At 43.8% G+C, this 15,538-nt stretch overlaps 1 protein-coding gene across 1 annotated transcript; it reads right to left on the bottom strand.

Annotated features, from left to right (window-relative positions):
• Positions 1 to 1,123: 1,123 nt before the first annotated feature.
• Positions 1,124 to 15,489, bottom strand: FEN1 (flap structure-specific endonuclease 1). The gene is made up of 2 exons (XM_075325204.1): positions 15,305 to 15,489; positions 1,124 to 2,627 (listed from the first exon to the last, which is right to left on the bottom strand). The coding sequence occupies exon 2, from the start codon at positions 2,576 to 2,578 to the stop codon at positions 1,430 to 1,432; it is 1,149 nt and encodes a 382-aa protein (XP_075181319.1). The 5' UTR covers positions 2,579 to 2,627; positions 15,305 to 15,489; the 3' UTR covers positions 1,124 to 1,429.
• Between the last annotated feature and the right edge of the window lie 49 nt (positions 15,490 to 15,538).

The following is a 15,538-nucleotide window of genomic DNA, read 5'->3' as shown; positions in this document are numbered from 1 at the left end:
TGGTTTCCATAAAGCTTGGCCACGACTGGCTTAGTGTGTGGAGTAGCTACATTTCAAGAGAGGAGTTAGCTCTTAATATTTAAGTCAGCTCTGTTCGGTCCATTGAATTCTATACAGCATTATATGCTCACTTCACCTTTAGCGCTTGTCTGAGTTGCTCTCATCAGTCCTATAGAAGTAGAATTACAATGCCTGGCATCCATCATCACTGCTCTCACTGTTCCAAGATGTGTGCTTGTTCAAATGTCGGGTTATCTATGTGTAAAAATAGCGATCGAGTATACTCTAGAACCAATCACTGATGGCACAATGTGTTCCAGCAGAACTTTTGCTGATACACCTCTACTACTCACCAGAATGCTCACTGAAGGAACAGAGTAACTGGCCAAAAATCAGGAAGTGAGGAGACTGGAGAGCTGTGAGCTGCTCAAGAGACAACTCAAGAATAACTTTTTAAAGTTATTTTAGCTATATCTTCTCAGCTTCAGCAATAAACAGGCTGGAAGTGAAGGACTGCTGTAGTATAAAGTCTCCTCCTATTGAAACTAAATGTCCTTTACAGCCTGAAATTGAATGAAAACACTAAAAAAGTAAGAAAAGCAGTATTTTTTTAATAGGGGATTGGAATAGTAGATTTAGCCATTGAGGTGCATACCATAAATTATTTTTTTTTCCACAAGTAAAGGCTGCTTTACACACAATATTGCTAGCGATCTCGTTAGCGATGTGACACGCCCAGATCGTTGTTACGATTTGCCGAGATCGCCCATAGGTAGTTTTGTAGCGGTTACACGTACACATCTCACAAACGACGCTACATCCTCAGCGATATATTGTTTTTGACCAAGGTGGTCGTGTGGATGTTGTTCGTCGTTGGCAGGGTGTCAAACGTACCAATATGTCTGCTGTGATCCAAACTACGAAAAATATTTTGAAACTGAACGACGTGTCAACGATTTTCACCCTATTTGCTATCGTTTGGAGTCGCACGTAGGTGTCGCACGCAACGACGCCGCTAACGATGACTGAAGTGTGTCACGGAAACTGTGACCCTGATGACATATCGTCAGATAAATCGTAGTGTGTAAAGCGGCCTTTAGACTTCAATAAACAGGTAACATAGTGAGAATAAAGCTCAGCTGCTGTATTTAATAATGAAAAGGTAACATGCTTAGGGAACATCAAGCATATGAAAAAAGAAAAAAAAAGAAAAAAAAACAAAAACACAAAAAAACACAAAAAAAAAAAACAAAACTGAACAATGCAGTCAGTATACAGAATACTTTGTATGCTTCATTGCTGACAGAAAACTACCCAAATATATATAGCTTTTTGCTTTATTTCAATGGCCAGAACATATAAAATCCATTCTCACTTATACTACTTGAACAGTCCCTGCGCTCTTTTGCGATCCATCCACATGGCCTTATCACTTGCCCCTCTTAAACTTCCCGGATGGGGTGCCTCCAGTTTTTGCCTTTTTCTTAGCGGATCCTTTAGCATCAGTTTCCTTCCTTTTGCTGGAGGTGATAGATCCAGTCACCTTGAAAAAGTCATCTAGTCGGCCCTGTGTACTGCCATGACGGTTCTTGGCCAGCTTCTTGGCTCCATTGCGTATACGGTCTTCACTGAATTGCTTTTCCCCACACATGAAAGACACCAAAGCATCCTCATCTGGATCAACCCACTTTAAGTCCACACTCTCCATGTCCACCACATCTGGCTGTAGGAAGAGCTGGCGAGCTTCTTTGTGTAGCCAGTTCTCAGGCACAGGGTATTTTTTTAAATCAATGTTATCCATGATATCTTCTATACTTTTGTGCTGCCGGATCAGCTCAATAGCCCTCTTCGGACCAATACCACGAATGGTCTCACAGTAATCACTGCCCAGCAGGATACAGAGGTCAATAAACTGATCTTGTGAGATGCCTATATCCTGCAGAGCCCGGCTGAGATGAAACTCCTGGATTGGCAGCTTTTTGGCCTCGCTAGCAGTGAGGTGCCGCAGCAGCAGAGGAGTGCCAAAAGTCAATGCATCCATATCTTCAGTGGCCGCAGCGTACACTTTCCCAGCTTTTACCAAAGCAGCACAAGTGGCCTCAGCCTCACAAGGCGCATCAACATAGGGAATACCCATTAATTTAAGCAGTTTTTTGCACTCCTCGTTGTGTTGCTTGGTCACCTTCACAAGCCTCTTATTGAACTTCTCGATGTTCTCCACTTCACCTGCCTCTTGCGCGGCCTCTAGCAATTTCTCAGCCTCGGCCCTCCTTTCACTGCGCTTTGCCAGCTCACCTGACTTCAACTGTGGTGGCTTGCCATCAAACACATACACAGGCTTGATGCCGTGCTCCACCATACGTATTGTACGATAGAACATGCCCATCAAGTGACTGGTGGTTTCCCCTTCCTCATTCTGAAGCATGTTACCGTCCTGCCGTACAGCGATAAGAAACTGGTAGATGCACATGGAAGCATCCACTGCCACTTTACGCCCAAAGTAACTCTTTATGTCGTTCTCCTTTATGGCTCCGGGGGCCACATCAGCGATCAGCTTAGCTAGGCCTTGAATTCCCATTGCAGAGCAGTGAAGACGTGGATATCAGAAAACTTTCTAAACTGTGGATCTGAAATACAAAAAGGAAGAGTCTTTGAGAATGGATATAAGATAGTTGTATAATGGCTAAAGTAGAGGCAGCAAATCACTCACGTAACACAAATAAGTGGAATTATTCAACCTGATGCTTCTCTTGATCAAATCTACATATAGTAGAAAAGTGTGTGTATACTGGTACGTACACACGTTATTACACTATAGGTAAAAAGGAAAACGTACGCTCACCAGGTGTAGCTAATAGACCTCTGTGGTCTTGTATAGAAACAGAGCGCACTTCACCAAAGACCAGCGGTAATGCACAAGGAAAAAATAAGAAATATTTTCTTCCTTTTTTTCCTTGTTACATTCTATTTGTACTAACAGAGGGGGAAAAAATGTCAAAGATGGATACCGATACAAACAGAAGCATGAAGGCCCATGTTATGATCCAATGACTGAAGAGGATCAGAAAAGCAGCAATAACTCGGAACCCAGAAAATAACCAGAGTGGCTGGAACCTTAATGGACTGCAGACCTAATACTGACACACAACTAGAAGTAGCCGTGGGACGAGAATAAGATGACCTGGTCGCCTCGACACAGCTGGAGAACTAAATACAGTAACAGAGAGAAATGTAGAAAAGCTAATCTGCCTCGGAGTAGTCCCCAAAGATATAGACAGCCCTCCACATGTAAAGATTACGGCGATATAGGAAAACACAATAAGTAGCTAGAGAGCAGAGTCAGCAAAGATGAGGCCCAAACTAGCTATATAGGAACGGATAGGAAAGAGCACAGTCTGCAGCCGTAAAAACCCTAATAAATACCAGCACACCTGACATGGAAAAATACTGAGCCTAAACAGGCTCTCCCCCCGCTATATCAGTACTCTGGTGTTACTGGATATCCAAGAAAACACTGATATAGAGAGGGGACTGAATATTGTACAAAGTATGACAAAACACAATACATAACAGAACATGGAGCAAGGTACACAGATACTCCCAGCAGGGAATAATCCAATTCCACCAAGAACTCCACACAGGCAAAATAACAAGAAAGTGAAAACCATAAGCAAAGGACAAGACCAACTTATCTGAGAGGAGTTCTGGTAGACACAGTGAAAAGGGCTGGTTTTAGGATATCCTTAGCACACTGGAAATACAATTGAGCATCGGCAAGGAACAAAAAGGAAGATACATAGTTATATAGGCCCAAAACAAATGGCCTGATTGCTGTCTGGTTCTCATTTAGCAAGTCAACTGCATTACCAGCACTGACCACAAGAGAGAGCCCCCAAACTGGAATCTAATTCAAATGTATTCACAACAGGCCCCATTGATTATTATACGATTTTATAAACGGAAGAAACTTTTTCTTCTTTTCTAAATACTCTAAACCCAGCCGATAAGACTAGCTGGCATCACTTTGGTGGGTACGGATGCTCCAAACTTCACCTCGGTAAGATATCACATAGATACCCAAACAAACAAAGGATCTTTAAAGGGGTTCTCCATTTTATATTTTGTTACCTACTAAGTATTACAGATTCTCCCCCTTTTCTCATTAGTGCAGCCTTCCTTACATACTGCACTGCGCTTCTGATCTGGGAATGAATGGCTGATGGAGGAGACTCCTCTAATAAAATCTACTGCAAATGGAAACGATTTTTTACCAACAAAACAATAACTGGCTCCTGAAACCATTAATTAGACAGACCTGTGACAATTCTGTTCATGGGTTGTCACCAGCAATCTGCTATCCATAGCCTAGAATGAGGGTCCTAATTAAAGAACACAATTAAATTGGTTGCTCACTACTATACAATAGTGATTACTATGATAGTCTATTCAATTCAGAAGCTGATTTAGATCAGTGTTGCCAGGTCCAGTCCTCCAGGCCCACCAACAGATTGGGTTTTCAGAATTTCCTTGGAATGGTCTCCAGTGCAATACTAAGGAAATGCAAACAATATGATGTGTTGGTGGATCAGGAGTACTGGATTTGGGGGAACCTTGATCTAGAGTACCTGAGAGCGGACACTAGACCGGGTATGTACTGGTGCTGTGCTGCTCCCTTCATGGTTTACATTCTGCCTCTGCAAGAGCTTATAACAGCTGATCGGTGGGGTGCCAGATCTGGGATCTGATATTGATGACCTATCCTAAAAATAGGTTATTGCTAATATTGTAGTGGATAACGCTTTAAAGAGCATCTGTCACCGGGTCAAAAATAGGCAGCTTGTGCTGGTTTTATTTCCAATGTTACCAAGTATTCCATTTTTATAAATCCGCCATTTGGCTCTAGAGATAGAGGCCTTTATTTGGTGCTCATTTTTAGTCTTGACAAGGGGGTGTGACTGATTCTCTGGGGATGTGTCTGTCTATTCCGCAGAATTACCCTGTGAGCCACACCCCCTTAGTAAGGGCCATAAAAAGTAGCACTAAATAAAAAGACCCAACTATATTGAATGTTGTGGATTTAAAAAATAAACTGAATACTCAGGGGAGCAGTGGGAATAAGTAGCAAAAATTGGCCTGGTTACAGGTCTTACAGAATCCCCTAATAAGCGATCTTCCTACACTGTCAGGATCATCTCATTATACAGAGATTCGAGATCTAGTGTAAATCTACCTAAACTTGGCTGTTAGGTCTTTTTATATATGCTACCGGCAATGTGTAAAAACAGGCATTCTATAGAATACCTAGGCAATGTATACAATGCCGGAAATGGGTCATTAAAGTATGGAATACATCAGATGTTCATACATTTCCTAGTCATTCTATAGAATACCTAAATGACAAACAGGCGGAGTGTAGAATGTGATCCATCCAAAAGTAGGTGGCAGCAGATCTGTGAAAGTGGCTCAGTTACCCCTAGCATTAAAATGCCATTCTAGCCTCCTGGGCTGCAACAAATAGTCAGGAATGACACTTCTGAATCCTTTTTTTTTTTTGTTTCCCAGCAAAGATATCCTGTTCATTTCTTATTTCATGTGTTTGACTGTTTGTAACTAAAGACTAATAGTCCGGAATGACACTTCTGTTTCTTTGTGTTTTCCCAGTAAAGATATCCTGTTGTTCATTTAGGATTTCTTCTTTCATTAGTTTTTTGACTGTAAAGCGGGCTTTACACGCTGCGACAACGCTAGCGATGTCGAGCGTGATAGTCCCCGCCCCCGTCGTACGGCCGATATGTGGTGATCGCTGCCATAGAAAACATTATCGCTACGGCCGCGTCACACGCACATACCTACTCTGCGACGTCGCTGTGACCGGCGAACCGCCTCCTTTCTAAGGGGGCGGTTTGATCGGCGTCACAGCGAAGTCACTAAGCGGCCACCCAATCAAAGCGGAGATGAGCGGGACGTAACATCCCGCCCACCTCCTTCCTTCCTCATTGCTGGCGGGACGCAGGTAAGGAGAGGTTCCTCGTTCCTGCGGTGTCACACATAGCGATGTGTGCTGCCTCAGGAACGACGAACAAGATCGTACCTGCAGCAGCAACGATAATTGGGAATAGGGGGGGGCATGTCAACAATTAGCGGTTTTGAACGTTTTTTGCAACGATTCAAAAATCGCTTATAGGTATCACACACAACGACATCGCTAACGCGGCCGGATGTGCGTCACATATCTGTGACCCCAACAAGATCGCTTTAGCAATGTCGTAGCGTGTAAAGCCGCCCTTACTAAAGACTTTTCCAATCTGGGCATTATATCAGACTTTGCCCTAAGCTGTTCTTGTCCTTCTTTATACCTAGACATTTTATGTAATGCCTAGGGAAAGTATAGAACAACGCAGATATTTCATGTCTTGCCTGAAAACGACAGGGATTGTATACACTGCCTAGGTATTCTATAGAATGCCGGGTTTTCATACATTCCCTGTAACATATACACAAGGTAACTTAAAAGGGTTGTTCCGTTTACAAAACCTATTTTCATAACCCCTATTGGGCAATTCTGTGTACTGGATACTCATCCCTGTAAAGCGTGGTCTACCATATTTAAAGGGTCTCTCACTTTGGAAGAACTGACCATCTTTCACTCAAATAATTAACAGTGTATACACGCTCATTCTTACCCCATCGACTGCCATGTTTTAAGCCAAAATATTGGAATACACCTACATTGCGATATTTTACAGTGATCTGCTTACTGCCAAGGGAGATCTCTTAGAAATAGTGATCATCCCTAAAAGGACTTTAATCTGATAACTAAATTAGATACATTTTCAGGGCTTGGCCATGGACTTCAAAAATAGGTTGTTCACTATCAGACAACCACAGCATAACCAATTCATGACCCAAATTAAAAGATCAGTGTACTCACTTCTTGCTGCAGCCCCATTTCAGAGATGTTGGTGCCGTTGTTGCTAGCAGTGACGTGTGACTGCAATGCCTTGTGTCAGCAGTCATTGTGCGCTTGCTCACTAGCGATGTCCGCTCTGACAAAATATTCGTGAGCTGAAGCCACAATGTCATGTTACTGTTGAAACACTGCAGCTAATGTCAGATTAGGCAGATGTCCGGTAGTGGACAAATACTATAAGGGTACACGCTCACGATCAGAGTTTGCAGCGTTTAGTTCCAAAGTATTTCCGCTGAGTCCAAAACGCTGCGCTCTACACTACAAGCACAGTGGATGGGATTAATAGAAATCTGCTGCCCACTAAGCTTCATTTCTCTGCAGTGTAAACTGACCTGAGGTATGGCTTTCCAAGCTGCAGCATTTCAATTTATTTTGCGGAGATGCGAGTGTTTGCCACAGGGAAAATAGAGCTAAAGTCCACAGCACCCAAACCCTCATCATGGCCACCGCAACTGTGGTCTCCCGTGGAGAGGACTCGCGGCCCCGCAGGAGAAGAGACTGCGTGCCCTGATAAACCAAAGAGAACAGAAGTGCCAAAAAAAACGAGGGATCACCAGACATGAGGTTTTGAAGTAAATAATTTACATCTTTATTGAAAAGGCTGTAAAAAAAAAAAAAAAAAAAATGTAACAAACAACACCCAAGTTGTCAAAAAGCAACTGTGGACAGATTATTAAAAACCTTTAGGCTATGTGCGCACTAGAAAGTGCCTTTTTCTTAAGAAAAAAACGGACCCTCTGAAAGAATCCCGCACCCGCGTTTTTGCTGCGGATTTTCCGCAAGTTGGCCCCCACAGTTTTTACCATTATCTATGACAAAAACCGCAGGTACCTGCAGAAAATAGGTGACATGCTCATTAAATACGAGAGTATAAAAAAAAAAAAAAAACATGCTGTGCGCACAGCATTTATTCAAACTCATAGGATTTGCTGGGGAATGACTGCAGCAATGTTAGAAAAATTTCTGCAGCAAATCCGTGGCAAAATCCGCGGTAAATTCGCAACGTGCGCACAGGGCCTTAAATAACATTAAACCAAATATCACAGGTCTGAACAGACTACATGAAACAACTCAGCAGTGTTAATAACGAAGCAATTTGCAAAGTAGATTCTTGGGAATAAATTTGAACACTACATGCAACAATTCATAGAATTCTCTAGTAAAACACATAAATGTTGCATGCATCCATGTAATGCCATTACTCTGTACCCTTGATAAAGTCACCTAGCTGTGACGATACGCGTCGGGTAGGGGATCACCTGGGTCTGCATGGGGCAGCTCCTACACGGCAGGAATTTATGCACTCATGTTTTCTCTTTGGGGTAATTGTTTGCCTTTTTAGTGGTATTTACATGGATGTATGCAACATTTATATGTTTTACTAGGGAACCGTTAACCCTGTCTATTTAACTCCCTGTTGGGTGCTATGTGCTAAATTTGTTCTATGCTGATTAGACAGGAGGTTCTCAATTCAGTGCATTTTTTTTTCCACAAAGTTTTTTGTTGTATTCTATAAATCATTGCATGTAGTGCACATTTATTCCCCAGAAACAACTTTGAAAAGTGTTTGTTACATTTTATACAGCCTTTTCAATAAAGATGTAAATTATCTACGTCAAAACTTCATGTCTGGTAATCCCTCGTTTTTTGGCACTTCTGTTCTCTTTCGTTTATTACGGTAGTATATTTTTAGTGCCGGGGTGATCCTAGGGTGGGGTTGGTGCCCTCCTATATTTAAACTTGTAAACCATGGACAGCGCGCCCTGATCGCATGCACAAACCTTAAGGCCATGTTAAGTATTTGGTGATTTTTTTTAGCTCAGTATTTGTAAGACTAACCCAGGGATGGGTAATAACCACAGAAATGGTGCCAGTGTATTATATTATTATTATCCTTTGATTCTTCCACTCCTGACTTTGGCTGCTTTCACACATCCGGTTTTTGCAGTGCGGCTCAATCCGGCTGTGAAACCTATGCAACGGATGCAGCGAAAACACTGCATCCTTTGCACAAGTTTTTACATGCGGCCCGTCCATTTTTTTTCCGGTTGCGGAACGCTACTGAGCATGCGCAGTGGAAGAAACCGCATGCAGCGGCCGGATGCGTTTTTTTCCGCATTGCGCCGCATCTGGCCATAGGCATGCATTGAAAAATGCGCCGCAACGGCCAGATGCGTTTTTTTTGCCGGAGCAAAAAACGTTCTAGGCAACGTTCCATCCGGCCGCGGCATCGGCTAAATCTGCCGCATGCGGCAAAAACCAGACCGAACGCAAGCATGCGGCACAATACGGCACTAATGTAAGTCTATGCAAAAAAAACCCGCAACCGGCGGCAAAAAAAAAAACGGTTGCGGTTTTTCTGCAGAGCGCCGTATTGTGCCGCAGAGCAAAAACCGGATGTGTGAAAGTAGCCTTAGGCTACTTTCACACATTAGTTTTTTTCCATCAGGTACAATCCGGAAAAAAACGGGTTAAACGGATCCGGTACCGCATCCGTTTTATCCCCATAGATTTGCATTGTTACCGGACTCTACCTGATGGCTTTGCGTTGCATCCGGTTTTTTCCAGATGCGGCAAAATTAAATTAAAGCGGCGGCCGGAGGAAACGTGTCTTGCAACGTTTTTTTGTCCGGCAAAAAAAAACGCATCGCGCCGGATCCGGCGTGTTTTACAATGAAAGCCTATGGAAGCCAGATCCGGCGCAATGCGGTAAAAAATGGATGCGGCTGCCGGATCCGTTTTTGTAAACTGCGCATGCACCAAATTAATTAAAAAAAACTGATCCAGCAAAAAAACGGACAAAACGGATGCAAAACGGATCCGTTTTTTTACGCATCCGGCATAACGGATCCGTTAAAAACCGGATCCGGTTTTACATTTTTTTTCCCGGATCCTTTGGATCAGGAAAAAAATGGATTGTGCCTGAATGCAGAAAACTGATGTGTGAAAGTAGCCTAAGGCCCGTTTCACACGTCAGTGAAAAACACTGACATTTTTCACTGGCGTGTAAAACACGCACATGTCCCTGCGTGTGCCGTGAATCATGGCACACGTGGGTTGTCTAAGTGCAATCCGGGCTCCGTTCTCCGTGGCCCGTGATTGCACTTAAGAGATTAACTCACCTGTGCCCGTTCCCGCTCTCCATGGTCCTGATCGCTCCCGCGGTGCAGCATCCGGCTGGCGCTGACCCCCGCAGCAGCTGCTTCCGGGTCGGCTGTGTCGTGCATCATTAATATGCGCGACAGTAATCAGCCGGCTCAGAAGCAGCAGGGAGGACGGGCTGCAGAGAGCGCGGCTGAAGCCGGGTGAGTTAAAATGTTTATTATTTTAAATGCACGTTTTTTTCTGGCACGTGTTTCACGGACCACACCACTGCGTGGTCCATGGGACATCAGTGATGCCAGAAAAAAATGGACCTGTCTCCGTGCGGCAATCACGCACACGCGGGTACGCCGCACGGAGACACGTGCAGTGAAAAATCACTGATGTGTGAGCAGACCCATTCATTATAATGGGTCTGCGTATGTCAGTGATTCTGGTACGTTTAAAATAAAGCACAAACGTCCCAGAATCACTGATGTGTGAAAGGGGCCTTAGGCTTACAAATACTGTGAAGTGAACATATGAAGATGGTCTAATTCCAGCTCCTGCAATGTAGCCTGAGCAGGTTCTGTTCCAGGTTTCAGTCTCTGACGTGATCCTCATGAGAGGACAGACACCCTTTTGTTCTCCCCTTTGCTGGCAGCTTTAAAAAGTTGCCTGGGACTATATTTTTATTTTATTTTTTTTACTTTAAGCCTAAGAATTGCTAACTACCACCCTGTTCTGGCCAACACAGATCTGCTGCGGCTTCTGCTGACGCCACATTTAGAGAGCAGCTCCATCCCTTCCGCTCTATTGATGGGCATCACTGCTGATCTCATGCTGATTGACAGCCGGCTACCCACTGCATGACTGTGGGTCAATCAGCATTGCGTTGGCAATAACACCCTGTCAACGTAGCAGCACGGAAGAGGAAAAGCTGCTCTGTTGACATAAAGCAGCGGAATCACCATCAGGAGCGTTAAGTGATCATTTTGAGCCAGTTAGAATAGGCAAAGTAGTTCGCAACTACCTCCCTATTTGTTTTGTTTTAACATGGGAATAACTAAAATAGTTCCTGACAACCTCCTTAAAAATGCCTTGTAGTGAATGCATCAATAGGATTTGACGATCATGTCAGCCGGGTGTCTGCCCGACACATAGCAGAGCTGCTGGGTCCTGGCACATCCAGCTCAGCTTGGACAGGGACCTGGTGTAGCACAGCATCCCATGGATGTTACAGATACAGAAGGAAAACATACACTAAAGCAAAAAAATAAATAGTGCAGGGGTGAGTCACAAATTATCCACACTCTGGCTGTAGAATTTACTTTAAAGGGAACCTGTCACCACTTTTTGGCTATAATCTGCGGCCACCACCACCGGGCTCTTATATACAGCATTCTAACATGCTGTATATAAGAGCACAGGCCGCTGTGTAGAACATAAAAAACACTTTATAATATTTACCTATTTGTCACGCTGTGGTGGATGAGGGCCTAATGGGCGTCTCCGTTCTCCGGTGCGGGCGCCTCCTCTTTCGGCCATCTTCGTTCTCTTTCTGAAGCCTGGGTGCATGATGCGTCTATGTCATACACACTCGCCGGTCCTGCGCAGGCGCACTACAATACTTTGATCTGCCCTGCTCAGGACCGGAATGCCGGAGTGTCTATGACGTCGGACGCCTCATGCACCGCGGCTAGAGAAGGAGAACAAAGATGGCTGAAAGAGGCGGCTCCGGGACCGGACAACGGATACACCCATAAGGCAAGGTCTGAAGGCACTTCCTCTACCTCTCCATTAGCCCTATGCTTCTCCCAGACTCTGGCAAACCGCGCCTGAAAAGTAAAAACGCCCTACCCATGGTACATTCCACGGACGTTTAACCCGTCCATACTCTATGGTCTCTCACAAACGCAAGACCTTGACAAAGGCCTAATATAGGCCGAAACGTTGGCTCGGCTTTGCTCTATCGGTAGTGGCATTTTCTTTTCCTTTTGCTTATAATCGAAAAATAAAAATCCTTTATTTGCATCATTTTTGTCTGATTGAGTGCTTAGGATTGATCACAGTATCTGTAGACTTCTCCCTCAAGCACCTCCTATACACAATGGTTGAGCCCAGCTTTATTCCTACTAGTCAAAAAAAGACGGACCGCAGCGGACGCTACGCAGGGTCATCAGTTGCAATCCGCCACTAATGCAAGTCTATGGGAACAACGGAATCAGCTAAACAGATTCCGTTGTTTACCATAGCAGCGGATTTCGACTGATACATTTTAGCGGAAATGTGAACTTAGCCTTAATGACATGACATCCAGGGTAAGGCTATGTTCACACAGGTTTTTTTTTTTTTCCTGAACTAAACTTGATCTTGTGGCAGGAGGTCTCCTGGGAGTCATCTGCAGTTTTTGAAGAGTTTTTTTTCTACAAAGTGGGTTGTTTTAATGCAAATCGACCTGCTCATTTTTTTTTTAAACCTCTGCAAACACGCAGGTATTTGACAAAACATTCAGGGAAAAAGCCACAGGTGTTTGTGTGTGTGCATGAGATTTCAGAAATCTCAGACTTTGCTGGGACTGTAAAAAGCAGCGTTTTAATAGGATATATTTGCACAAAACCAAGCCCAATACGCAGTAAAACCACCCTGCGTGAACATAGCCTAAGGCCTCTTTCACACATCAGTTTTTTGCCATCCAGCGCCGGATCCATTTTTTCCTCATAGACTTGTATTAGCGCCGAAATGTGCAGCATGGTCTCATGTTAATTCCAGCGCGCGCCAGATACAGCTAAATTTGTCTGTGCAGCCGCCGGAAGCAACGTCCAAAAGAACGTTTTTTTGTGACCGGCAAAAAATGGCAAGGCGACGGATCCGGCGCTTTCCATCTTTTTTTTTTTTTTTTTTACAATGGAAGCCTATGGGCGCCATCGTCATCCGGCAAATTACTGAATCAAGCGATAGATCCGTTTTTTGCTTCTGGCCATGCCCATATGTAAATTCTCTCTCTCTCTACCGGATCTGTCGCATCAGTTTTCCCACAATTTGTGACGGATCCGTCGCATCAGGCACAAACTGGATTGTGCCTGATGGCAAAAAATGATGTATGAAAGTAGCCTAAGCCTTATGCCGTCTCCCCTGGCTTTGATGCGGACACACAAGCCAAGCCTACATTTCTGCCGGCAGATGATAGCTTTGTTATTTAGCCATCATCTGCCTCTAACAGCTGCGGGTGGAGAAGAGCTGTGATAACTGTGTCAACAGCGCACTGGCAGAGGGGGCACACATCATTCCATGCCACCATTACAGCTTCGGGGGACACGATCGAAGAACACGATGGTCTGCTGAAGACCCTGTCATGACGGTACTCCTGTGCAATTGTCAATCATCACAGGTTTAAGTCCCCTAATGGAACAAATACAGTGAAAAATTAGGAAAAAAAATGAAACGCACATACACATAATATAAAAATATATATATATATATATATATATATATACACACACAATTTTTCAAAACACACATCTGGTATCACTATGTTCTTAAATTTCGATCAATATAAAAAGTAAATTAATTTGATCGGTAAATTGCATGGAAAGAAAAAAATAAAATAAATAAAAAACACCAGAATTGCAGTTTTTCGGTAGCCGTGAAATAAGTAAGGTTAATAGCTGGTGATTAAAACATTGCATCCACCCCAAAGTGATGTCAATAAATGCATTGGCTAAGAGCACAAAAAAAAAAAAAAAAAAACAAGCAGCCCTCAAAGCTCCATATCCTGAAAACTGAAAAAAATTACGTCTCTTAGAAAATGGCGTTACAAGCAAATTTTTTTTCAGCACTTAAAAGTAATCTGTCACGAGGTTATTGCCACTTAATCTGAAATCAATATAACGTAGGGGCAGAAATCCTGATTTCAGCGATGTGTCACTTACTAGACTGCTTAGTGTAGTTTTCATAAAATTACTTTTTAATTAGCAGGAACATATCATTACAGGACTACTTTGTGTGCTGCCAAGTAGTCCAGCATATTCATGAGCTAGATTCATGTGCTAGATCTGCAGCAGAGAAAAATATTGAATTTATCAAAATGACAAACAGCTCAGTAAGTGACACATGGATGGAGTCAGGGTCTGTCTCTACCTTATGCTGCTCTCAGAGCAAAAACCTAGTAATCGATTCCTTTTAACCCTTTCCTAACATAAGGCACATGGGATGTCCAACATTGGATGCCCTTCTTTGATGCATGCTCAGGAGCTGAACCTGCATCTTTCTGGGCAGATGTGTGTGGTTTCCAGCCACCATCCTCCTGGGGTGAAGCTGAGCTCTGCCCGCGGCTGTTGACCTGGTAAACGTCCCCTGACAATCTCAGATGTGGCCACTTACAGAGGGCGGGCCAGAAGGTGGCTGGTATATCACCCACTGTCCTCCATCACTCAATCGGATATAGTTGGTCATGACAGCTGAGGGTCCGCTGAAGTCCCCCTTTCCTATCCTACCTGTGAGGTCGGCCTATGGTGATCATTCAGAGGTCACCGGCATTATTTGCTATATACAGCAATACTCTGGAAGAGCCCTAAAGGGACAATTTTAAACTAAATGCATGTGGTGTCTCGAGTCTCGAAGTTGGGTTATCAAAATATAATATTAACCTACTTGTAATGAGAAAAAAGAAAAAAAAAAAAAAGGATCTAGAAATAAATTTTGGGTTTTAAGACAGCGCTATAAAAAAAAAAAAAAGCAATCAAATCAGCGTATCTACCCCAATATGGGGGTCAAGAAAAACATCAGGACGAAGCGCAAAAACCAGACACACTGCCATAAAAAAATATCAAAAATAAAACCCTCAAAAAAATATTGTGAAGTTGCGCTCTTTGTGCGTACTGCATAGAGGGCGCAACTTCACAGTAGTTTTTTTTTGGGGGGGGTCTCCTATGATTATGGCAATAGAAACACGGAAGAAAAAAAAAAGTTACGGCTGTTGAAAAGAGGCGAGGAAAACACGAATGTGCAAAAACAGAAAGTCACCCAGGCAGTACGGGGTTAAAATGAGCAGCCGTGAAGAAGCTTCCCACCAGATGTTGGTGCGCCCCCTGCACTGCCGGCCTCCTCACACACGGTATGCCGGCAGCGGAGAGACACCCGTCCCCGGGCAGAGCATCCGCCATATCTGGTCACTGCGCCCGGACAGCTACAGAAACGCATCACATAATGTACGAGGACAGGAGGCCATTCTCTCCCCTCACACAAACCTACCTCCACCAGCTCTTCGCGGGCTAAAAGTGACGTCACTCTAATTCCCGCCGTTCTGAATTGGAGTGTTTTGGCGGAAAGGGGTTCTCTGATTGGACGCCCTGTGCAAAGCCGCGTTCTGATTGATTAGTAGGACGGAACGTCAGGCTACAAGTGTTTAGGAGCCATGATGTGGCTGGCATGCGCGTCGTACTGATTGGCCTAATTCCAGAAAGGCTTTCCCGATTGGTAAATTCT

This window comes from Anomaloglossus baeobatrachus, chromosome 10 (genome assembly GCF_048569485.1).
Source record: "Anomaloglossus baeobatrachus isolate aAnoBae1 chromosome 10, aAnoBae1.hap1, whole genome shotgun sequence".
Classification (NCBI taxonomy): Eukaryota; Metazoa; Chordata; class Amphibia; order Anura; family Aromobatidae; genus Anomaloglossus; species Anomaloglossus baeobatrachus.
This window is presented reverse-complemented; position numbering and strand designations above follow the sequence as displayed.

Excerpts from the sequence above, each read along its gene's own strand:
- FEN1 (XM_075325204.1), bottom strand. The coding sequence starts at position 2,578 with ATGGGAATTCAAGGCCTAGCTAAGCTGATCGCTGATGTGGCCCCCGGA.